Raw genomic sequence first — 25,965 nt, forward strand, 5'->3', positions numbered from 1 at the left:
CTCATTCTTTGTAACATACAGACAGTGCTGTGCTCTCTTGAGATACTTTATGTTCTTCACAGTTGTGGGATAAAAAACCTGCTAGCTGCCAGTTGTGTCCTACTGCTATATATGGCAAGGTTAACACGAAAAGGTACTATTGCTAATTTAGGAGAAATAGGTGTTGTCAAGGCTTGCTTTTGTGGCTTATTTTACTAATGAGTAACCATCTAGTGCTGACAATTATTTCCTGCTGATGGCTAGAAGGAGCTGTGTGTTCTTAGGCCTGAACAGAGTAACTGGTAAGTATTGTTTGCCCAGCTGTGTTTTTGGTGGGTGTTTCAGATTTTCTGCCTCTGTTTTTTGCAGCAGGTACATTGAGATCCTGTTGGGATGTGTCAAAGACGAGACAGAACCTTGCTGTGGCTGTGCTTTCATTCTATCTGTGCGCAGAGCATCTGCTTTGGTTTAAATTGTATGTTGTTCCAGTTTCCAGGGCAGTCACTCGCTTGACATTTCAAGAGCGGAGATCAGTGAGGGTGCTTGTATGCAGTTTATTCATTCATCAGGAGCTCTGACACTGACGTTTAGCCACACCACACAGCACTTGCTGGAGTCGGACATTAAGCTCTTCAGAAAATACTTCTGGGACAGACCTCTTCTTTACCAGGTAAATACCTGTGTAGCTCAGGGGATTGTCCGGAGATTTTATTCAGTAATTTCCAACTATAGACTGTTTAGGCAGGATTTATTTTTCTTGAGTAGCCTATCAGTTTAAGCTGCCTCTGTCACTAATGGCCAGCGTAATCACAGGATTACTGTTGTGGGCTTCTACTTTGTGTAAGTGTAGCACACTGTGTGTGTGAAGTTGGAGGATAAGAGCTGTTGAGCACTTTATCAAAGCCTCCTTTACCTCCCAGGTTGTTTGTGAATCAGTGCGGACTCTACAGTGAACCTTTCCTGCAGTCTGTATGTCTTTAATTGCATTGCCATTGTATTCACATTGGTACTTTGAAATATATAATTTAATTCTGTTCTTTTGTCTAATAGTGTAATGCCTGGAAGCCTTTATCAAGAGCCAACCCCACTGTATCATTTACAGCAGAAATACAGAGTGCAGGCTTTTGCTACAGAGTTTACTTATGGCTTAGAAGGTCTTATTTTACTGTAAGGTATCTAGAGCACTGCTGTGGTATTCTTCAGGATGCCTCTCAATTTCTGTGAAGAGGAAAACACTTGAAATCACATGAGCTTTAATAACAGTGCAGGTGCTCACTTATGGTTTTAGATTGATAATACATGACTATATAAAATTAGTGAAATAAAACCACACTAAAAATAGGCTTTTTTTTTTTTTTCCTGGTCTTAAAATCTTTTACTTTCCATGCTTAAGTTATGCTTTCATACTTGGATGCTGATTTTCCTTGGGTTGTCTTTTTGCATTCTGTATGGTTTTGGTTGTTTTTTTTTTAGTTTAGAGTGTGATCCATGTGTTATCTTTAACACAAAAACTTAAGGTGTGATGTATTATATAGACCTTATGTATAATCTTGTGTATCTACACTGCCAAGATTTTGATTTGTTCAAATACAAAGAAGTTCTTCTGTGTTTGTAGCTTGCAGAATACCTGCCGTTTGTGTGTAGCTTTTCCATGGAAACAATACTAAATTCAATAGCAAACCCAAGTCTGTAATAAAGAATGCATTGTTATTTGTATCATTGACTCTTTCTTGCACTCATCAAATCCTTGTTCTTTTTTCAGTCTTTGAAATAGCAAGAGAAAGTGTGGTGTGGTAGATGTTTGCAGGGCTCTCAGAGACAAAGATTGTTTAAAGGCTTCAAAATTCTTTTCTTGGTGTTTTCAGGAAAAAGCTACTACCTTTCACGTGTGGGTTTGCCTTTTGCTTATTCCTCTACTTGCAGCAGTCTAGATCCTCCATTGTGGAGACCTGTCCAGTGTGAATATCACACTATTTTTAATAAAGCAGAAATAAGCCAGAATAATTGGGAATATCACATGGTTTAGTTCATTTCCCATAATCTGAGATCATCCTGAATTGATGATATGTGGGGGGATGATCAAAGTGTCACGTTTAGACTGGGGGGATGATCAAAGTGTCACGTTTAGTCTATGTATTACGTGCAAAGGGTAAGGTAAAATTGTTTTTTTTCTTGGACTTGCAGCCCTTACTTGGATACAAAGCATAAGATAGCATTAGAAATTTCATGATACATAGTCTTTTTAAAATAGAGGTAGAATTTATTGCTGTACTGGAGTATTCAACAGCAGACTAAGACTGTACATCTAGTTTATTGTATCTTGAGACTGCACAAATGACCACATTGCTATTTTAGGCTTGCATCAGACATGGACTAAAGAGAAGGGATTTGTCTCAGTTATGGTGGCATGCAGCACTGTATTTGTATGCGTCAGTGCATGACCTAGGGATCAGCACAAACTGTTTTTGCATTTATTCATGCAAAAAAATCCCAATCTTTCTCAAATACGTTTTTTAGTCCCTGCTCTGTGGGTTCTTAGTCCCTTAACCAATCCTTATAAGTCTAATGAGTAATGGAAAAGTTAAACAACTTGTCAGTAGGATAGTTACCCATACGGGAGCCATGCTCTCACTGGAGACCTGCAGGGGCTCTGCAGTTTAAAAGGTGTAGACCCACAGGTTTTGTGGCTGTGCTAGGCAATACAGAGGAGAGATTTTTGGAAATGATGAGGAAGAGTGTGGAATTGCTTGAGCTCTGTGGAACCTCCTTGGGACAGAAACTGCAGTGGTGGTAGCAGCACCCATCAGTGAGGTTGCATGGTTCATCATGCACCTCTAGCAAAGCCCTAAGCAGCATGTGGAGGTGATCCATTTGACTGTCTCTGTTGCTGGAGACAGCACAGGCAGTGCAGGGGAGAGGCACTCTGTGAGAGGAAAAGAAATCCGGGAGTAATGGACACATGTGAAATAGTGTCAGGGTATTAAAAAAAATAAAAAAGGCTGAACCAGGATAATCATCCAAAATGATCAAGATAACTTATGATAGTGTCAGTAATTTTGTTGCCTGGTGGTGGGCAGACATAGTTGCCCTGGAAGCAGTTGATTTATTTCTGCCTGGCAGGTATAGGAGTAGGAAGCAGTCTGACACACAAACAGAGGAGCAGTGAAAAATGTAATTATCCCCACTAAGGTGGGGGTTATAGCTCGCTTGACTGCTTTCAAATCAGTTTGGCTGCAATATTCTGCCTAGAGTCATCCTTCACTTTCATACTCAGGTTACCATGCCTCTTTTCCATTTGTTGCTCTGGTAGATGGCAAATACACAGCCGCCTGACTAGAAGGAAAAAACTAAAAGCAAGCAGAGTTGTAGATGAAACTACTCAAAAGGAGACATTCTCTCCTCCACACCCTTTGCTTATATTCTTTGAAGGTGCTAAAATAAGGCATTAGATCTTAGCCCCCTCTTCCTCTTGAGCAGGAGTCATTAGTCAGTGTGTTTATCTGAGTGAGGGGGTCAGCCCAGCCAGGGGCCACGGATGCAGAGAGGGAGCAGCTCCTGGATTCCAAATGGGTTTACCACGTAGTTAGTGTTTAGTCCTGGTTTAGGTTCTTTCTATTGCCCACCCATCAAAATTTCTTGCTTTATAGAGATGCTCTCAAGGTTAACCAGACTTCTCAACAGAGCTGTTACGCAAAGCTGCTGTGCTGCTGTTATAGAGAAGGAGGTTATAAACAATGCATTGTAAATGTTAAATCTTATCCTTTGGCTTCCTTGTGTATTGTAACCAGGAGGTAATTTCTCATCTGCAATTAAAAATATTTTACCAGTTTCCCTCTTGAGGAATTGCTACTGGTTTCCTTTGGAGGGTAACCGATAAAATACTCTGTGAAATCTCTCTCAGTCATTTTAGTATTGCTTATAACGTATTTGTTTGCTAGTCTTTGATACTGTTTTTGAGTTTTCAGATAAATGTCATATACATCAAATACAATTACTGTAATTTTGATTTTTTTTTTAATAGAGTATTAATTCAAACCAAGTTGAGATGATGGAAGGTCCAAAAATTCCCTGCACTACAACAAGCCATGCAGAAGGTACAGTTTTTTATTCCATAATTTTAATTCCATAATATAGTTTTTATTCCATAATTTGCAGACTTTAAAAGCTTTAGAAAGTTGGCACAAATTCAGATACTGTTTATTTATTCAGGAAGATCATGTTTCATGACACTAGAAACCTGTAAGTAGACTACAGTGAAATACACTAAGAGTTGTGTAAATTGTGATACTCCCTACAGAGTGTATCTTTTCCATGTCAGACTAAAATGTGCACAAAATAGTATGTCATTTGTAGTGACCAGAAATAAGTCTACTTATTTTAAGTGACAGAAAAATGTCAGAAATTTCCAGGAGAGGGCAGTGTTTAACTGAATGAACACTCCAGTTTGCAAAATGCAGTAAAGCCAAACAAGTTGATAAAGATAGGAGCAAAATAACATTTGGTATGAATAGTTTTTGGGATCCAGTCCAGAATTCTTAATGTGGAAATGTTCCCATTAGACATTCAATATTTTAGTGAGGACTGCAGGTGGCAACTGCTAGAAACTTTTACATGAACGAATAAAATGGGGACATAGGTGTCATGTAGCTCTTGTTTAAACATGTAGGCTGCCTTTTTTAGTTCTGGAAAAGGGAGTTTTATACCCAATGTTTCCAGCAGCATTCTGCTATTATAAGGGAAATTTATAGAGAAATTATAAGCAGTTGTTAGTAGTTGCAAACTATGCATCTGTTATTTTAAGTGTAAGTGGCAATTTACCATACAAGGTTTGTGAATTAGTTTGCTGATGCAGTATGCAAACATTGCCTCTGGGTAGTCATCTCCCCAGCATGATCTTTGTGCTCCTCCTCAGGGATAGAAAATGCATGGCCTGGATTGGTAGCACTATATGTGGCAGTAGCTTGGGCAGTACAACTTATCGGTGATAATTACTTTGGTGTTTTTCACTAAAAGCAGTTTTAATTATGGCAAATTTGGCACAAGCAGGTAATGAACATCAGTGGATATTGGTTGTCCAGAGGGAGAATCACCACTTCAGGACATCTAGTTTCATTTTGGATTCTGATTGTAAAGTTTCTCATCCCCCCTTTACACCAAAGATACTTGACATAGATACTGGCATAGGCATATCTACCTATTTCTGTTTTCAATGGAAGTTTCATACTTCTGTGCTTTTATGCATCAGAGTTATCTTGTGAGTGTTTAAAAAAAAAATACCCGTAGTTCAGCAGCAAGAAGCAAAATATGCCATGTTTTGGCAGTATGCAGGACGTATATACAAACACGCTGTAGTAATCATGCTTGCATGCTTTGCATTCTGTGTTAGGTACTTGTAGACATCAGGAACCTATAACTACTGTTTGTACACTGGTGAGCAGCAATGTTTTTAATCTGCTTGGGTTTTGATATTGTTATTGGTTACCGTGTTTCTATAAATGAGACTTTTTTTTCAATTTATTTTTTTTTTTTACCTCTTTCACTAACCACCACCACATCCAGATACTGAAAAATCATGAATGATTGCTACTGGTGGCCAGTAGGCTGTCTTACACTATCCATTTGCCAGCATTTTCAAGACAGAGTTAAAATCATTGCTACTAGAAGCAGAAGTGATATGAAATGATTGACAGAATACTTTTTACTACATCTCGGTTGCATTCAGTGTATTCCTTTATAAAATGACTGCTAAGCTTAAGACATTAATTTGGCTCATTCATGTCATGAAAGGATCCCCCTCAGATTTTAAAACTGCTGCTATTCCAAGAAGTAGTAAATGCTCACTTCTGGGTGGACCTAGAGTCAAGGTAAATGAACTTTTAAAACACAGTGCTATCAGAAGCCCTGGGCTATTATCGAGTGGAGGTTGCTGTAGCATTATGTTGTTTCATGTGAAATGCTGTCATATGAAAGCAGTGGGTCAGTGTAAGATGATGCTACTAGCTTAGCAGTGAATCTCCCATACCAACTTAATTAAATTCAAATACATGGAGTGATACATTATCCAGTAGGGATCCAGAACAAAAGGTGAAATAGATGTTATTTTGCCTAATTCAGTAGTTTGTGCTTTTTTCTGTTTTCTGACCTTGAAATTCCATGCCCATGAGTTGACTGAATACTCTTAGGTATTGAGCAAACAGCTTTTTATTTCTGAGTATTGTGAGACTGAGTAATAATACTAACAACAATAACAATAACATAATAATAATAATAATAATAATAATAATGCCAGTTATATGGCAGTACTGAATTTTTTTTCCTATTGAAGTTTTTAAAGAAATTTTCTGCAGTTACAGTTATAGGAGAAATATTCTGTTCCTTATAGCTGAAAAGCAGTGCCTGGAATGCTTTGTTTGATGGCACTAGTGAATTTGTGTTCTGTGATTGTTACAATGCAAGGGGAGGTATACATGTGACTACTGCAGAAGGTTAATTAAAGAAGGTGGATTAATTAAAAATGATCAAGATTCTAATCGACAAGGACTCAGTCCTGACTCCTGCCAGCATGAAGTGGCACTACTCGGGTGAGGGACATCAGGTGTACTGGTTGCAGTGGGCCCATAATAGCACCTCAGAACTTGGTGTCTCAGAGACCTGCAGGTTAGGTAGGGTTGCTGAATTGTTGCTGAAGATTGTGTGGTCTCGTTAATAGGCAGATATCTTTGAATTGTTTTTCCAAAGATACATTGATGCAGCTCTTTTTTCTAAACTCAAGTATAGACATTGTGCAATACCAAGAAAGGACAGAGGTCCCAAACCCCCACATTTCTTGAGACAGTCCCCCAAACCACCCTATACTGGCTGCTGAACCGTACTTAGTTCAACTATTTGCTGCAGCTTGAGAACAGAGGGGGATTCATGTATCTTGGAACAGATGTGAAGCTTGAGTTGGGAGATTCAATATAAAATAAAACATATTTACCAGCATAACTCAGGCTGTATAATTATTATTATTTAAAATATGTTCACTAAAGAATGAGGCTCCTGGAAGCCTAAGTGATGCTTGTGTTCATTTGCATTCCTATAGCCAGGTAACTCCTGTTTGCTCATTCACAATCCTTGAGGCTGTGTCTGGGCAAAACTTGCGAAGTGTGTTCCTTGTTTTGCACATGCTGTGGTCTTCCCAACAGGCATGGGACAGAACCATTAGAAAAAAACACACATGAAAGCCCTGCAGAAGAAAAGCAGAGCACAGCTGCTCTGCAGAGCTGGTGTGAGGAATGGCAAACGATTTTCTGAGTCTGTGGGGGTTAATCAGCAGCTGGCTGAGAAATCGTGGTGCTTGCCTAGCCTGGACGTAAGTGTGACAATCACATAGCACTGTTGTGCATCCAGCTTTCACACTGCCCATGGAAACGCTGCTGTGGGGAGATACATGGGCTGCCCATATCCATTGGTCTGACTTGCCTGCCCCTTATGTCCCCCATCTATTTGAAAAATGAAAGTGACCAGCAGCAGCAACCACAGCAGACCCAAATTGACGTTGCTTGTTACTAAAGGCAAGAATCTTCGCTTTTACAGGTCCTGTGAACTTGGCATATAGTGAATTGTCCCAGGACGATACAAAGGTATGGGTTTCTCTTTATATTAAACTTTGTTTAGGTTGAGAAGCAGCAACCTCTGCTTGGCTATCTGAGCACCTCTCAGAGCTAACAACTAAATAAGGTGACTAATGCCTACCAGACAACATTTCCTGCCCATTCCTCTCCTGTGGGAATAGTTACATGCGGAGATGATTATTATTTGAAAGAATCTGTTAATGTGGTTGTGGGCTGGAAAGCTGGGTTGGAGAACCAAGCTGTGCTTTTGGACCAGACAGCTCTTGCATTTACGGTGAACCTTAGTGCACTTGGACGTTCAGCTGCCTGCCAGTCTGGGGGGAGCACAGCCTGTTTTGACCAAGCGTCATCCTTAAGATAGCATGATTCATTACATCTGAGGAGTTAGTCTCCGAGAGAGATTTTGTGGGTAACTATGAGTCTTAAACTTGTCTTAACTGGAAAAAATGCCTGATGTAAAACATATGACAGTTCCCATTGTCATTTACATGGAGGTATCTAACAGCTTTTGGAGGGGAGAAATATTGTGAGAAGTCTCATTAATGGTTAGTCAGTTGTATTTGATCTCTAGTCTTCTATTCTGCCTTTTATTTATATGTATCTGCTTACAAAAACAGAAAACCTTTGCTCAGTGTTTTTTTTATCACCTTTCAAAGCGGGAGGTAGGTAACTAGCTCAAGTGGGTGTGAAGCTAAAATGATGGTTCATTTTGTGAGAAACATCTGGCAAAAAATCTGGCAAATCTGATAAAGGTGTGTCATGGTTTTAGTCCAGCCAGTAACTCAGAACCGTGCAGCCGCTCCCTCACTCCCCACCACGCCCTTCTTCCTCCTCCCCTCACCCGGCTCCTGGAGGGATAGAAAGGAGAATCGAAAGAATGTAACTCCTGCGGGTTGAAATGAGAACAGTCCAGTAACTAAGGTATAACACAAATCACTGCTGCTGCCACCAATAATAATAATGAGAAGGGAAATAACAAGGGAGGAGAATATAACTGCTCACCACCCACTGACCGATACCCAGCCTGACCCTAGCAGTGATCTGCGCCTTCTGGGTAACTGCCCCCAGTTTATATACTGGGCATGACGTGCTGTGGTATGGAATACCCCTTTGGTTAGTTTGGGTCAGGTGTCCTGTCTCTGCTTCCTCCCGGCTTCCCCTCCTCCCTGGCAGAGCATGAGGCTCACAAAGTCCTTGGTCAGAGTAAACATTACTGAGCAACAACTAAAAACATCGGTGTTATCAGCGCTGTTCCCAGGCTGAAAGTCAAACCCACAGCACTGCACCAGCTACTAAGAAGGAGAAAAATGACTGCTACTGATGAACCCAGAACAAGGTGATAGGTGGTAGTAGTAATAATAGCTACTAGCTAGTAGTAGTAATAGTAGTAATAGTAGCTAGTAATAATAGCTAATGTCTACTGATATTAATAACATCTGAATTTAGTGGAATGTTGTTGGACAACCACTTTTGTTAGGTCATTATTACAGAAGTGATGCCTTTTTTAAATTTTTTTTATAATTGCCAGCTGTGCAGAAGTTTGACCATTTGTTTGGGATTGTTACTGTTGTAATTATATAATCTCAGAATTATATCTCTGCAGTACACATGCATTTTGGAATCTATGTTGAAAACGTATGTTGGGGCAGAGTGTTGCAGTTTACAAGTTTTGCTGAGGGGAAAAGGTTCTGTTACCATATTGACTGTCTCTTGTTTTGATCTTCAGAAAGGCCATAATTGACTATAAAGAATGAACTTAGCTAGGATATATCTACGGGTGTGAACAACTCTGGCATTAGGGAGGCATCTTAGAAATACATTGCTCTTTCCTGCAAAACACTGTATATTGGGTAGTCAGGGCACTGTTAAACTTTGTAAGAGGAGAACAGACTGAAAACTGGAGTTTGCATGGGAAGTGATTTATTGTTTGGTGTCCTCTTCAGTTGTGTTTAGATTTTGAGCCTATAGGGTTAATGTTAGAGTCTGGGAGTAGTATGCTGTATTTGTTGCATTTATTAAAATGGATAAAAGAAAGTGACTGCTGCTTGATAGTGTTTGAACTGAATACTGAAAGCCTATAGCACAGCTTACAACTAAGCACGAATGTCTTCAAAGTTATAGCTCAAGTTTTCTGTTTCTAGCCTTTCCTAGACTCCATGGTTCCTTCTAAAGAAAATGAAGAACATGTCCTTTCGGGTATAGGTAAGAAATAATTAATAATTTTGATTTCCCAAAAGCTGTTGATGTATACTAATGTGATGCCAAATACTCATAGGGCAGTTTCTTTAAAACAGGTGAAGGTCACCGACACTGTGGCCTAGCTTGGCGGAAGATCAGTTTGGTCTGTGTCAGAGAGAGAACTTCTTCTGAAGCATCACTAGCATAGAAGGGTGGTGTATCCAGCAGTATCATACCATAGGATTTTTCAGTAGTATACTAACTGTTGTAGGAGCAATAATCTTGAAAATAATTTCTGACAGAGACAGCATGTGACTGAAGGTGAAAAGAAGCATGTAGAAATGTTTAGATTGCAGAATGGTTAGTTGTGGGGCTGGTAGAGGAATATAGCCAGTTGCACTAGGCAGTACATTTAGAGATTGAAACTCAAATGGGAGGGTCAGTTTTTTCAAGTCTGGGGAAAGCTGCAAGAACTATCTGCAAACATAGGCTCATGAAAAGCACAGCAAAAGACAACGAGTAACTAAGCTCTGCCAGTGGGAGCTGCTGTGCCAGGCAGAGACAACCAGGATGGCATCATCTGCCTGTGGTCCAGTGCTGAGCTCAGAAAGAGCAGCCCAGATGGTGGCATTTAGACAGTCCATATGCAGACTTTGGTGGCTGCAAAATGAAGTGTCAGTCTGTGTGTAGAAAGGGAGAGGATATATGTGCATGAATGGGGGTGGTTTTTGTTAGAGGAGAATGAACTGATGTAAACTCAAGAGGCACAGTTGTAACGTAAGAAGCTGGCAGATTATTTTAATAACCTCATTCAATTATAATTCAGCAATTATGTTATTAATGAATTAATAACATAGATTAATTCATCTAGTTATCTATTTTTCTAGTCACTGTTATGCCAAATGCCTGTACTTCAGCCATGTAAGTGCTTGTCTCACTCTCCCATCCAAGGGTTACCAAAGCTCCTTAAGGGAATTGTGAGTATTAGCAAACATAGTAGTATTCACAGTTATCCTGACTTCAGTGCTTTTGAGCATAGGACAGCATAGCAGTCCTTGTCTTGCTCAGTAATGCAGTGCATGTACATGAGATGTTACTACCCATACGATAAAATTTTTTTTTGTCAAGTGAAACCAAAGTGTTGGACTGTATCTCAGCGTAGGAGGGTGTGGAGCCATTGGGGAGGGATTATGGTTTGCTAATCTGAAATCACATCTGCTACAGTCTCTGCTGCACTTATACCATCTGGAAGGAACATAAGGTAGCTTGAAAGTTGACAGGGTGAAGTTCTCCACCCTGAAATTATAGCTGATTCTCTTAGTTCTGAAAAGCCTTTTCCTTCTAAGGCAGTGCTGCTTGTGACAGCTGGAACAGGAACCAAGCTCTCTGGCTTCAGACTAGCTCAGTCTCCTCTCTGGTGCTTGGATGGGCAGCTGTAGCAGATCCTGAGTCCTCTGCAGACAACAAGCAAGCAATTTTGGCCATGGTTCCTACTGTTAGGAGTGTTTGAGTATAGATTCTTAGAGGAGCTTTGGGGTAAAAAAAAGTGGTGAATTTGCGTACAACTTCAAACAAGATTTAGGTGCTTAAAATTTTATTTAAATATATTTTCTTAGGATCTTATGTATGTATGACTGATAATTCTAAATATGGATATGAACATGTAGATACACATCTATCTGTACATATACATGTATATATAAATACTTTTGTCCCAAGCACAGGCTCAGTTAATATTAAACCAAGAAAAATCCTGTTTTACCTCTTACCTGAAAAAAAACCATCCCTCTGTCTCTCCCCTAAATTCTAATTACCGTGTAGTACATTTAAGAAGTTGACTTCTTGTGGGAAAGCTGCAGTGAAATTGGTTCTGCTTGGTTTAGAAGTACATTGCTGTAACTGAGAATTCGGTTGCTCTCTGTAAGGACTGGAGCATGGACTCGCTGCTGGCTGGACTGTGGGCTCTCCTTGCCTATCTCCCCATTGCATACTCAAGTTGGCTGTAATGCTCATAACAGACATCTGATATGATTTTGCTACTGACCTCGGCAGGGCCTGGGGGCTGCCAGTCAACACTGTGTGTGAGATCTGATGGGGCTGAAGTGTAGGCTGGGGGGGTGAGTGGGCTATTGGGCATGCAGTAAAAGGTGGAAGGGGAGGGATGAAGAAGGATGGAAATAGAGTTTGGTGACAACCAGAAATTTATAACTTGACTTAAGCTGGTTTTATTGGTTTATTTGAATTTAAAGATCAGTATATGTTCTAACCTGACTCATAACGCATGACTAAATACCAGTTTTATTATCCTGGATTGTTTTAAACTACTTTTTAAAAAATTGCTTGGCAATGTTGTTAAATGGTGATGTTTTTGGCAGGAAGAGCACACAGCGGGGGATAAAGAGAGAAATGGAAATGGTTGTCAGTGGGGGAGAGGAAGAGGGAAAACAGCTAAGGGGGTTTGAGTGAAGAAGAATGAATAGAAACAAGCAAACTCTGGAAGCTCACTGGAAATTTGAGCCTAAATCAAAGAGGACTTTTAAGAGTGAAAATGTGAATGCTCTTTGAATGGGTACAGATCAACCCACTTGTGCTTCTAACTTCTTTTTCTCTGTGGTTGTTGCTTTCTGAAACCTTTACCAAAAATCAATCTCATCATGGAATGCTTTGGGTTGGAAGGAGTGGCTCCTGGAAAGGCTTTGCTGTTCCTGCTCTCTATTTTCTTCCCCAGCCTTCCTTTCAAGCATATTGACCATTCTGGCTCCCTACAGCCAACAAAGTTTTGTGAGTATATTTGCAGGGGCATTTGCAACAGTCGGTAGGATGCTAAAAGCATAACGGTTTTCCTTGCTCCCTGTGTTCTTCATCACTGGGTTGGGACCTGACAGGCACCAGCTGAATCTTGCAGTTCAATTTTGAGAATTGTAGTTCAATTTGTTGCACAAGAGGCTTCTAATCCTCCAGGAGAGCCCTTGGGGTCCCACCCTTGTGAGTGTCAGGATAGGGATGGGCCAATAAGAAGCCAGGAAGATGATTGTTTAGGGGTTTCCATATTCAAGTATTGAAGAAATAGGAATAAACTGTGGCGCACAACAGGATACTAGACTATGCTGGACAGGAGTTCTATGGAGAGTCCTGAGTTCAGTGCTGTTCACACCTGCCAGTCTTTCTCCTCTCTCTGTATCCCCTGGAAATTGTTAAGAGATCTGTTTCGCATTTATGAGAGAAAAAAAAAAAAAAAGGTTTTTTTTTTTTTTAATTCATTGAGAGAAAACACACTGGAAAGATTGAGAGACAAAAGCAATATCCAGTTGGAGTGGCTGAATGAAAGCAACAAAAATGGAAAGCAACAAAAAAGAAAGATTTTTTTTTTTTTCCTTACAATGTTAAAATATTGAAATATTATGTATTATTGCCAGGCATTGTCATCCTCAGAGTCAGCAACCCTGTACATTTTGGGAGAGAGTCTAGGAGGTGACAGTTGAATGCTGTTACTGTTGGGCATGTGACAGTGTTAGCTGGCATGTGTTTTTAAACATTTATAATTCCTTCCTCTTTTGCATAGCTGCTTTGGGAAGAAGATATTCATATGGCCATTTATAAAGTTTCTCTTTTATAAAAATCTAACCCCTGTTTTTCCTCCCAAGGAAATACAGTTCGTTTGTTTCCTATACTTCAGGAAGGGAGGATGATGGTGTTTTCTTCAAAATATTTTCCCTGCTCTCTTAGTTACAGTGCCAGTTACCTAGTGGTGTCTGTCTAATCTATTGTACTTGCTCTGCCAGCGATGAAAAAGTTCTACAAGCCGTGTTTTGCAAGAGATAAAAATACTGATGCCAGATTTTTGGCAGTTTGCCTTATGTGACCAGGCAGCTACAAAACGTTTTTAGTAGAGTCTGCATTTTGATTTTCATGGCTCCACAGAAATCACAGTTCAACCACAGATCAGTTTGAGGAACAGAACTTAATGATCTCTGTGTAAACCAGTAGGGCTGCACTGTAATCTGCAGGAAAATCTAGTTTCAGTATTGATGTTTTGTTCTTTTTGAATTAGAGTTCCTTACCCTGATTGGCAAGACTTAAAAAAGTGAGTTTGTTAAGATAGAAAAAAGCAGGGTCCTGCTCTCAGGAGTCCCACCTCTGTGCAGTTTTTGTTAAGTCTGTAAAATGATTAGTTTTTGTACTGAACTGCAGTCATGTTTTTGACATGCAGGCTCCCTTTTAGTGTTCATTTGCTTTTGGTTTTTGGTGGCCAGCATGTTTGCATTTGGAAGTGTTTTGAGTCAACTGTGCCCATTTTGACATTGGAACTATAGGCAATAATTTTATACTTACTGATAAATAAAAGCAAAAGTTACATGCTGAGTGTAGCCTATTTGAGACTGTTACAAGTATCTCATGATTAAGACTATTCAGATCTTTTCTGTTTGTGGTAATTTTTATCTTTTCCTGGCAGCTTTCGATCTTATCTTTCTCTTATGTACGCTTCGAGAAAGGTTGGGTGATCCTGATGAAGCATCTCTAGTCCAGGAGCTACAGACCTTTGCTTCAGTTTCTCTCTTTAACAGATTTACAGTAGGACCGTGGGCATGTCACTTGTCTTTTCGCAGTGTGTTAGTTTTTCACCTGAAACAAGAAAGACAGAGTGAGGTGAGAAATGGGCACTGCAATACTTGGATGATTAGAGATGTGCAAATACTTAGACTGGTTGTGCCAAAGACATTCTGGAAGGTCAGTTAGTAGTAAAGGAGGCTTTTCTAAAAACTTGTAATTATTTGAAAAGTAGGTGGTCTGAAAATTGCAGACGAAAATAATAGCTGAAGAAAGCTGAAGGTTTGCTGCAGCTAATCACTGCAGCAATTGCACTCTGCCCTTTCTTGCTGCAGCTTTCAGAGACCTTCATGTTGATGCTTCAGCTTCTGCAAATCATTTGCATGGTTCCTTGCACCTTGCAGAGGACTTGGGGTTGATCTGTCACAGTCCTCCCAGAAACAACCTTTAAACAATATTTAAACATGGCAGTAGTTTATTTCAGTAGAAAAAAAAAACATATTCTCATTTGTTTGGAGTGTCTGTAAACAACTAAATACTGAAGACTGTAGAATAGTTGAGAGCTACAGAAGATGTGGAAAGTAAGATCTTCCTGGGATGTGAGGCTGAACTGGGATCAATTAAAAAGCCGTGAAGAAATCTCTAAGAAGCAGCATTAGGCACTAAAACAAGCTTGTTCTTGTTTCTTGAGTTTCCTCCGCTCTTGATTTTCTGAGACATTATAATTCAAGTTAACCTCAAAAGGAAAACAGAAAGAAAAATGAACAAGTTACAAATGTGCTGTCTGGCTTCCCAGAACTTGTCCTCCTCCTCTGCCTGAAATGTAAAATAAATTTGCTCAACAAACTAATCCTTCAAAAAGAGGCTTGCTATTTCCTGATGTTTAAATAATCTCTGTTGCCTGTCTTCTGCCTGTTCTCATTTCATGTTAACATAAATAAACAATCTGGGATATATCTAATGTCAAGTTAGTCTTTTAATGTAAAATATAATCCAGAAATACATTGTGAAGAAAACAGTGGTAGTCTTGAAAGTGCACACATGAATCTGCTTCTCAGCTGGGCTTAAACCACGACATCAGCTTTCTTCCTTCTTGAGAGGCAGCCCTTCCCTTGAAGTCCTCCCTAAAACATGGAAAATTTGATTTTTAATGAGATGGGGGTTTGATGAACTTTTTGGTGGTGCAGTCTGCAGCAGCCATTTCATTGGTGAAATGTCAGTAGGAATGAGGCCCAAGTCAAACTTGGGTTTGCTTTCAAGTGAGGTTGCATGCGTTCTCTGTGTTGCTCAGGCTCACACTTTCCTCTGTGGAACTGTGTGAGGAAGAGATTTTTATTGACTCTAGCCCCGTGTTCTCAAGCTTTTGCAAATAAACTCAAGCCAGCTTTTCATCAGGGTACAGGACAGAAAGCAACAAGCTTTCCACCCACATTTGTGCTGCATATCCCAGCTAGTCTTTTGATGTGAATAGATACTGGACAAGGAGAGCATTCAGCCAAATTACATCTTTATGTACTCTGTTGGAAGTACTTAGTGGTTACTTCAAGAGTCAGGGCATACTGACCGCTGTCACATGAAAGTAGTACTAATGAGCTTGTTATGCTAAACCACATCAGGTGAATGATGTGGTAAACAAAGGCGGGGGATGGGGGTAAAAGGAAGGACGGGAGGGAAGACAGAAATCTTTAATCAGTCATGAAGCAGAGATCAGAAACATCTGAGTCAGAGGAACACTGTGAAATCCTGACAGTAGGACAGTTAACTGGGCAACATGAAGAGTCTGGAACAATGCCTGAGATAATGCAGTGTGCAGGCCCACTGACGTTTTGGAGCTGCATTGAGTCAGCACTAGGCAGAGGTCATGTTTTTGCGTCAGTTTTGTAAAAACTCTGAGCCCTTCCTCGTCTCAATATTGTGGGTGTTCTCCAAGGATCTTCCAGGATGAGTATAGGTTATGTAAAGCTGTTTCTCTTAAATTTTTAAAGGTACATTGCTCCTTTAGTTTATCAAAGAAACAAGATAGAAGTATCACTATGAACAGTCACTGTTCATAGTTCACAAGAAGTGAGTGTTCCTAACAGCTCTCTGTAGGATGCTGCATCATCCATTGAATATCGTGAACGTGACATTTTTTAGTGTGATTTTTTTAATTTTTGCTACACCTGTTCTAACTGTGGTTGTCACCTTAGTTTCAAATAAAATATTAAAAGAACAGCCTTAATTAATTTAATAATTCACATTGTAATTAGAAATATACTTGCTGGGCAATAATAAGCAGTTAAGTATAAATTTAGATGGCATGGTCTCCTCTCAGTCTGGGTGATTTGCAGCAGCTCTGTGATTCCATGTGCTCTGTCTGGGGTTAGTAAAAGGATATATCCATGTGCAAGTAAAAACAGTGGAGCATAAAAACTCTTGGACTGGCAGTCTAGCTTAAAGCAATCCACAAAGTGGCACAGATAAATTGACTGCTTCTCCTACAGCCTGCCATGACTGCGTAGTGTTTCAGTAAACGTTGGGGTCTGTGTAGAACTGTGGTTTTGGAGATGGGTAGGGTGGCCTGCCACTCTCATCAGGGTGTCTGTGAAGGCAGCAGCTGCTCTGTGTTAATGTCCAGGCTAGTGTCCAAGAAACTGCACAAGTAAGTCAATGAAAAATTGACCCAAATTTATAGTACCCTGTCATTATTTTGTATTTTTCATTAATATTTCTGGTATTTATCTCCACAGCATCTATAGGAGACACATTACAGAAAAGGGGTCTGTAGAGTGAGTGAGGTTTTTCATCAGCTGTTTAAATGCAAGAATAGAAAACACCTGCATGAGGGGAGGTGTGAGAAGGAGGGTTGTCAGGGCCATTTAATCTCATGTGAAAATGTGCCTAGGTTTGATACCTCAGTTCACCCAGGACTATGCTTTTCTGGGAGAGCAAACTCTGGCACTTCAAACTGGTAGTGAGAAGAAGATGCTGAACACTAGTGATCTCTTATCCTGTTGAAAGCTGTGCCTTCATGAGTTTGTAATGGAAAGCGTGCAGTGCAGGAACCTCCTCCTTTCCCCACTCCCTGCCTTTCCCAACCCTGCTCTCCTCAGGATGATCCAGTATGGAGAGCTAGTGAGAGAGGTGGGATCCACCAAATACTGTCATATGTTGGGCAGTGATGATGGGCAGTGACTGCCCTGGACCTTTTGGGATCCAAACAGCTGTCTTGCTTGTGGGAGGTCTCAAGAAATCTTGGTTCACAAAATAAGGAAATAAACGGGCCAGTTTGCTAAACTGAATGAATGAATCACCCATCAGGAATTTAGCAATAAGGAAGATCATAAAAACAAGTGCGGGAGGTCATCTGCCAAGATCTTAGAGATCTGGGCTTAGTTCTGTGTTTTTCAATGATGGGGTCATCAGTGATTTGGGAAAGGGAGAGGGGGAGAACAATGATGTGGCAGTTTCTCCTGACTATTCTGGTATAAACTTTCTTAAGAAAGACCCAGGTCTTTGGTAGAGAAGAGAGGTGGTAAAGATAATGCATGTCAGAAGGCATCCTATGAGACCTGTGAGGCTGTTGCTAACAGCACTCTGCACAGCCATCATGTCATTGTTGTGTGCAGGTGTAAAGAGCGTTAAGAACTGGAAGGTGCTTGATGTGTGGGATCTGGTGGTAGCGTTTTGCTTTTAGTTGCGTTTGATTCACATTTGCTGAGTTTTCAACATGATTGTTAAGACAATTGTGTGGGGTACTGCAGATACTTTGTCGATGTTTGTTGGCTGATTGTCTCTGTGGGAAGTTGTGCTTTAATTAGTAAAAATAATGGAAGGTAGGAAAGCCACATGTGCCTGTGGGTCACAGAGGCTGGTGGAGATCATCATCTAGCCCTTTCAACACCATCTTTCCTTATCGGACTCTTCTCTGTGGCTTAGGGAAATGATTGCAGGTCTTGGGGTGGAACCATGCTTGGGGGAATCCGCTATCAGGGATGATTGGCTAGAGCAAACTGCAAGGGCAGTTTTGGCAGAGCCGTTGTTCAGGCAGCTCTCACCAAACCTGTGTCCAACAGTGACCCTCTCCAGCCTTGTTTCTGGGGTTGACAGCCCAGCTTTACATCCTGTGTACATCCTTTCTCCATCTCGGGAGGGGGTGCTGGGCACAGAGGGGTTGTCTGCCAGACCAGAAGGAGATCTGCATGAGGGAGAGAGCTGCCAGCTCCTGGTTTAGTAGTGTTTGGCACTTGCTCGGAGCTGTGGGGCTGTCCTCTGAGCGTGCTGGGGAGGCAACAGTGCCTTTCCATGGAGACTGCAGATGCTGGTGACATTCCTCTGCTTCCTTCCGTCTTGCCATGAGCTGCAGGAACATTCAGACAATAGACAATAGACTGTAATATCTCTGAAAAACATGTATATCATTTGGATATGTTTTAGCAAGCATTGGGTGAGAGAATTTAATGTATTACATTATTTTTTAAAAGCATTAGCCCTAGGTAACGCACACAACCGCCCTATTTGTTCTTTATCTTCACATCTATACCTAGGTATACATAATTGAAGACATTATTTACAGAAAGTAAGGTTAATATTTTCCAGCTAGAAAGCACCTTTTCTCTTATAAGCTGCCAGATCTCTCTGCCAGCTGCATGCAAATGCCACCACTTTGGGAACAAAGAGTGTCAGGTGAAAAGTGGGTTGGACCATCCCACAAAGTGCAAGAATGGGGAAGAAAAATATTTTTAGCCAAAGACTAAGGCAAAGCCCTTCTTTGTGGCAGAAAACCAGCATGAGGTCTTTCATGGATGCATAAAGGAGTTTTACAAACTAGAAAAAAAACCACCTTTCATGAGGCCTGAACAGAGCAAATAACATGAGTGATATTCAATTAACCCTTCAGAAACAGGGGTTAAGGTTGATAATTTATCTGCACTTTCAGACTACCACTGACAAATTCCTGTGCGAGATCCTATTCAGGGGAGATAGTTGTAAGCGGTGAAAAGCCCAAGAAATTGGCTGAGAAATAAAAGATAAATGGCAGGAGTAATGCTCAGGGTTTTATTACAGCAGAAATTTGGTAGCTGATTCTCTTGAGTGTTATGTAATAGGGCTGCTGTTGAAAAATTATTTAATAATCCTTAATTACTCATTTGTATTAGAATGCTCTAAATGCTGCTAGTTTGAGAGAGGGAGCAGGCAATAGCTGAGCAATGAAAACATTTATGCAGCATACAGAGGTCATTCAGGAAAGTAAATGTCTCGGCATGTAAAATATTTTAATGCCATTAAATACATGGGCTACATTTCTGCATTGTGAGTGTTTTGTTTGGTTCTAGTTAACCCTTGCTGGGCTAAATAGAAGTCCAGGAAGACCAATGGGAGTGAGTGTATTTTAGTTGAATATGTAAGTGAAAAAATCCAAAATTGTTCAATTTAGGGAAGAGATGCACTAATGGACTTATCACAGATGTAAACCAAATTTACCGTTTCTCGTAAAACAGAACAGAAGAATAATTGCTAAAATAAAAGATGTGAGATGTTTTAAAGGCACTGTAAAACATATACTCTCTCTAAATGTAAACTGTTTGTTCATGGAGCACTGCCTTTTGTACATTGCTGAAGTGATGACTTTTATTCCAGTTGGCATTAAATACATCCGATGGGTGAGACAGCACACTTATGAAGGGAAAATTGCTGCATAGACAGGAAATCTTTTATGTTGGAGCACTTGGAAAGACATTTCCTAAGCGGACAAGTTACCCAACAAAATATGCTCCATCCTTTCCTTTTCTCTCAAACTGTGTTCATGATGGGAGGCAGGTGAGTGCCCTTGATGGTGTGCAGGTGGGAAGGTGTATGTCAGCACCTGCGTTCCTGTATGCCCAGGGGATTTATCAGTGCAATTTGAGCCTGACATTCCAGGGAGTGGAGATATTTTGAAGTGGATGCTTAAAGCATGGGTTTATATCCTCTCTGTATTTTCAGTCATCCATTGTCTGTTGTAATTCCCTGGGGCTGTTAATTGTATATATAAATCAAACAAAGTCTATGGGAGTGTCTAATATTTAAAGTGAAAGTCTAAGGTTTCCAGCGTCTGGGGCGAATTACTCTTTTTAGGCCTAACAAAGCTGGCAGAACTTCAGTTAAAGGAGGACAGAACAATGATGTGTTTCAACTGTGTTTTATGTCCTTTGTGCGCTTTATGAAGTGCTTGTATAATAATTATTTTATCCCTGAAAACCTGATAGATATTTTTCTAATGGGTTTTGAATTTAATTTGCATTTGAATTGCATTATTTTCTTTCAACAAATACTTTGTTATCTTTGACTGAAATGTTGATTGAGGAATCACTTGAAACATAATATAGAAGTAGCGCTGCAGACCTTAGAAGCCTGAAAAATAATTGAAGTGAAATAAGGAGTGTTAACAAGCTCAAATGTCATCATCTTCCAAAAACTGGCATTTAAGCTGATTCACATTCCCTCTTCTCCTTTATGTGGAATACAAAACCACATACATTGTGGGGAAACTAAAAGAAATGTTTGGTGGAGTTGGTTAAGAAACAGTGAACATGTTATTTTTGTATTAGCTCTTGTATAGCCACATTTGAGCCTGCTAAAAAAAAATACAGTTTTTATAGCATAAAGATGTTGGGGGAAGGGATAATGAGTTCCTACTGAATACTAATTGCCTACGAGTTGTTCAGGGAGACTGTACAAGAATGGAGGATTTGTTGTAAATTAGTCACTAGCTGTATTGTGCATTGCTGTGAGGTTAGAACCAGAGTTGTAAAGGTGCCAGCTCTACAAAGTCCTTATGATTCACTAAGTTGTTGTCTGTGTGAAGGAGAAAATACTATTCAGACTAAATATTATTGGAAAGAGAGCTCCTCTAATGACAGTGTAATCTTTCTTTATAACACATAAGCTTTAAGCTCATTTGAGCTGGAAAGATGGGAGCAACAGATTTTGAGCGGGGTTATTGCTGCTTTTGCAACTGCAATATCCCAAGGTCTGCTGCAGTTGTAAGTGCTGAGAGGAGGCGTATTACTCCTGAGTAATATATGGTACAGCAGAGTGATTAGTGCTGTTAGTTTTACGGTTAATCTTTGGCTTCTTTAATTCCAGCATTTGCCTGTCCCTAATTTGAGAGTCCTTGTAAACCTCACTTTTAACATGTAAACAAAGTTTTGAAAAAGCTTGCAATGTTTTTTTTACTTTTGAGATGTATTTTCTCATTTTTACTCAACTCCTATTGTTTTCATTTACATCAAAATTGAGAGGTGAGTTAATGATTCATTGTCACACTGTGACCTTTAAAATAGCTGTGGACCACGATGCAACAGCTCCACTCAAAGCTCTCATACTTTAACCTCATTGCTACTGCCGTAATATTTGCAGCCTGATCTGTCTACATGCCTGGACGCCCGAAGAGAGCAAACATTTACAGCTTCTCCCTCCCCTGTGTTTAGTGGGCAATTTGATCCTTCTTTGTCCATTCCTTTATTTTACATCATTCTTAGACTTGACTTGCTATTGAGAACAACAAAGTGCAACTTTGGGAATCTGCTCTCTGTTTATTTAGCACAAAAATGGACTCAGATTCTGATTCACCTTTTAATTACTCTTGGCCTTCCTTACCTAAAATGAGGATTCGAAGAAGGGCACCCAAACCAGGTAGAAAAAGCTATCTTCTTTTAACTGACTCTTCCTTAATAGCTCTGCCTCCTTTTTGTTGTCTGATTGTGTGCAGGTGGCTCTAAACAGCTCACATGAAGTAAATTTTCTATCAAAAGTCTACCTCACTGTTAGTTATGTTTTTGTAGATAACAGTGCCAGAATTTGTTGAGAAGAAAGTGTTTTCTCAAAATTTTGTACTGTTCTTTAAAATTATTTTTATTTCTTTCTTATGTTCTTGGTTTTGTTTAATTTTTTTTTCTCTCTTCTGCATGCATGTGTAGCTCTCACTGCATAGCTCTTACTCTGGGAGCTGCATGGCACAGCAGTGACTACAGAAAGCTCTGCTGGCTACAGTTTTAATTTAGGGAGAATTTGGTAACTCAAGCCTCAAGAGCTAACAGGAATTATTATTATTATTATTAATGTTAGAAAAATCTTACCAGAATGAAGAGGGAATTCTTTTGCTATCTGTAAATTAAAGTGAAAGGGTCAGTTACTGTCTTTTGTGGCAGGGTCAGTTACTGTCCTTGCATAGTTAGACATTGTCCTCCCTTGTTGAGAAGTCTTTGGGAGGTAAGCATTATGAATGTTGTCAGTATCATAAAGGAGGTTTTAAAAAGGTTGAAAAGCACTGACCAGCAAGTTTATGTTAGGAAGAATTAGCACTGAAAGCTTTAATGAGGAAAGATAACTTTTTGCTACATGTAAGAGCAAAGAAATGAAGAGAAAGAATGGCAACAAAATGTAATTTGTGCTTCCTTCCATAAAATTGCTTTTTTGTGTTTCAGAAAGGGAAAAAACAAATAAGAGAAGCAAGATCCGTCAGTGTCATTAAAGTCAATGAGCCAGGAGAACCATGTTTACACAGACTGAGACTTTGACCTAGTTTTAGAGAGAAAAATGTGTACAGAACGCACATTTTAACATGCAGAACACTTTTGAACTTCTTACTTTTATTCATGGGGAAACCCATTGTTTCCCAAGTGCATAGGAATTTCTGCAATATGTATGGATGCAGATGCAATTTGCAGAGAAGATGAAGTGGGTTATATGTTGCATGGTGTGTGTTGTTTCCACAACCATCCACAGCCATCCTCCATGGCATTTTTGTTGTGATTTATTATGCCTTAGGCAGCCTTTTATTTTTCTTCTTTTTTTTTTTTTCCTTAACACTTCACCTGTGGTAAAGCACTTCATACACATCTGGTGTTTGCATGTTGTAGTATTGGATCTGGTTTCTCATCCCTGCTAACAGTATACCAACGCATGTGGCTGGTATGCGGAGCTGATCATGTATATGGGATTGTTGGAGCAAGGTGCTCTTGGATGCATGTGCATGTTTTAGTGGTAAAGTCCAAGGGTTCACCTGTGCTTGAGGAATTGAAATCCTGGGTGCCCATATGATGGGAGAAGTGCCTCTGCCAAGGGGACAGCAGGCTCATGGTCTGCACTCATGATCTGTTTCTTCTTGGTCCTAACTGAATACGGCCAGCAGATTCTGGCACTTAGGTGTGGGGTATGTGCCTCACAGCTGCATTTCCTTCATGCAGGAGTTCAGGTCTCAGCAAACAAGAGGTTTATAGTGCCTGATAGAAAGGGGTGCAGGACTCCTTCTCCCCACCCTGAAAGTCATGGAGGTTTTCTGTACATGTGCTGGGTGCTCCGGCTGACCTGGGCAATGGAATGTCAGCTTCCTCCCTTACCCTCTGAACCAAAGGCTGTTGGTTTCTTGTTCTGGGGTTGGTCCCCCTGGGAGCTGTGCAGACCTCTGGTGGGAGAGTCTAAGGCGGACTTTGCACCATACACATCAGTGTTTTCCGATTTTAAGCTCCCTGTGTGCCCCAAGGTCAGCTTTTGTCCCTGCTTGGGGACCTGCAAACTGGGTGGTGGAGCCCTTGCTGTTCCCCTCAACTCCTGGGGGCTGGTAAGAGCCAAGAGCAGGCTGTGCACCTTTGGAGCCATGCATTGCAGACTCCCTCCATCCTGATGAGGCTGTGTGTGTCTGGCATAATTAAAGGTTAATTAGGCTTAGCAGAGAATGTGAACATGACTGCATCTTAGTGACTGGGCCGGGGAGGGTGTTCTAGGTCTTCTTCCTTGCTGCAAGACCCCTAATGGTGTTTATTACATTATTTAATGTGAAATGACTGTAAACCAGGTCTCTTCTCCACTCCTGTTGCACTGTATAGACCTACCTGTTCAGAGGCAGTGACTCTCAGAGCCTTTTTGGAGGCTTTAACTTCAGGGGTGCTGAGAATACCTGTCTCTAGCCGGTCTGTCCTACTGTGCTGGGAACTGGGGGTTATGCACCAAGTCCACTCAGGCAGAGGTGGGAATTGAAACTGAGTGTCCCATACCTTGGGAAAGTACTTTATCTGTTGTGCTTTTGTACAAAATGAGACACTAACTTATTTCTGTTTGTATATCCGTTTGCAAAGTAGGTAAGGCCTCTTCTTCAGTGAGGAGGGTCAGGGCTGTGAATCCCATGTTGAAAAGTGATGCTTTCTTGCGTCCCATGTTTAGGTGGCAAAGATCAAAGTCAATGATTGACAAGTGCCTTTATCCTTAGTGTTTCTTACAGGTTACTTTAGGATCACATGTTGAACATAATGGTATGGTTTCTAGCATGTGGATGTCTGATCCTTTCCACACAGTATATAGGAAACAGTGCTTTGGTTTCCACTCCATAGATTTAAGACATTAAATGTTCATCTTTATGAAAACAGCACTTCAAAGCCTACCTCACTTTACCCTCCCTTTATTACTATTCTTATGTACTTGCTAAATTTTGCTGTCATGAATAATTACACTGTCTCAATGAAGCACTAAGACGCCTGAATTAGGGATGCAGATCCCTCATTGGAAGTGGTTGTGTGGTCCACATCTAGATGTTCATGTCACTTAGGTCAGCTCCTTGCCAGGAATGTGAGGACTTCTTTCTCTAAATTCAGGTGACCACTTCTGGATTTAGAGGATAGTGTATCTGATGTGGTTAGCAGTCTGCATTTTTGCTGACTTCATAGCTCTGTTACTTCCAGTTATACATTAACCCCTGCACAGGTTGCTGGGGGTAAATGAGATTAGCTGTCTGAAAACTATTCATTGTATCTGGAGAAGGAAATTTGTAAATTCTTTCCTGGCTTTTGGCTTGGTCACATCAATGTATTTCACTTCTATTTTGTTGTGTGCTCTCATAGAACAATTTAAGTTTTTGTATTTTGTGGAAAAACAGTCAGTGTTATGTTTTTGCCATTTTCCAACATAGGTCATTCAAGGCTATACATTTTCTTATGCCAGAAAGCATGTTTTGAATTATTGCTATGATGATCATGTGCTTTCTTTTTTAAAAGCATTTTTATAAGCTTTTTGTGCCTGGTAAAATGTGCAGCCTTCGCTATGTAACTTTGAAGACAACATCACAGAAGATGTAGAGAACTTGTGCCTAGTTATTCATTGGTCAAGGTCTTTATTTTACCTGTGTTTGGAGATTCTCCTTCCCAGAACTGTGGTTTTTGCTCACCTCTATGTAAATAATGCATACATCTTTCTTGAGTGTTTATGAGGCAGATGGCAGAGAGCTGCAGCTTCTGCTAAAGGAAACATGCCTTTATTTTATTCTTCGTGGTCATGGCACAGTATACAGCTAGAGAGCATTCGGCTCTGGCAAGAGGATCAGCTTGATGAGCTGTGCATCCTGGGTGGTTTCAGTACATATTTGGGTCTTTTTTACCTTAGCATCTTAAAGTCCGTTACTGACACTTTATAGAGCTAAAACTCTTTGGGACACTGTCACTCTCAGATGTAGTCTGCCCTGGCGGTCTTATCTGTCTTTTCATAAGCTGTGCTAAACTTCTGTAGCTGCAGTAAGAATAAACATTTTGAATGGGTAGTGGACATTTTTAAGACATTTTGTTTGAAAAGGCATGTTGTCGATACCCCTTATCTTTCAGACCATGTTGTCGATACCCCTCATCTTTCAGGCACT

At 40.3% G+C, this 25,965-nt stretch overlaps 1 protein-coding gene across 7 annotated transcripts in view; it reads left to right on the forward strand.

Annotated features, from left to right (window-relative positions):
• The window catches only part of ARHGEF28 (Rho guanine nucleotide exchange factor 28), a 125,444-nt gene that overhangs the window by 45,325 nt on the left and 54,154 nt on the right, over nt 1–25,965 (forward strand). For 6 of the 7 annotated variants that reach the window (XM_061475751.1, XM_061475753.1, XM_061475754.1 and 3 more), the window contains 4 exons: nt 469–649; nt 4,001–4,073; nt 7,558–7,604; nt 9,737–9,797. In XM_061475751.1, the coding sequence (XP_061331735.1) occupies nt 469–649; nt 4,001–4,073; nt 7,558–7,604; nt 9,737–9,797 (362 nt within the window). Of the gene's footprint in view, nt 1–468; nt 650–4,000; nt 4,074–7,557; nt 7,605–9,736; nt 9,798–21,660; nt 21,978–25,965 lie in introns of those variants that run through there. The other variant, XM_061475758.1, reaches the window with a different exon arrangement.

The sequence above is a fragment of the Pezoporus flaviventris genome, unplaced genomic scaffold (genome assembly GCF_033815535.1).
Source record: "Pezoporus flaviventris isolate CSIRO_AGI_PZ_B2104156 unplaced genomic scaffold, CSIRO_AGI_Pfla_v1 ptg000090l, whole genome shotgun sequence".
NCBI lineage: Eukaryota > Metazoa > Chordata > Aves > Psittaciformes > Psittacidae > Pezoporus > Pezoporus flaviventris.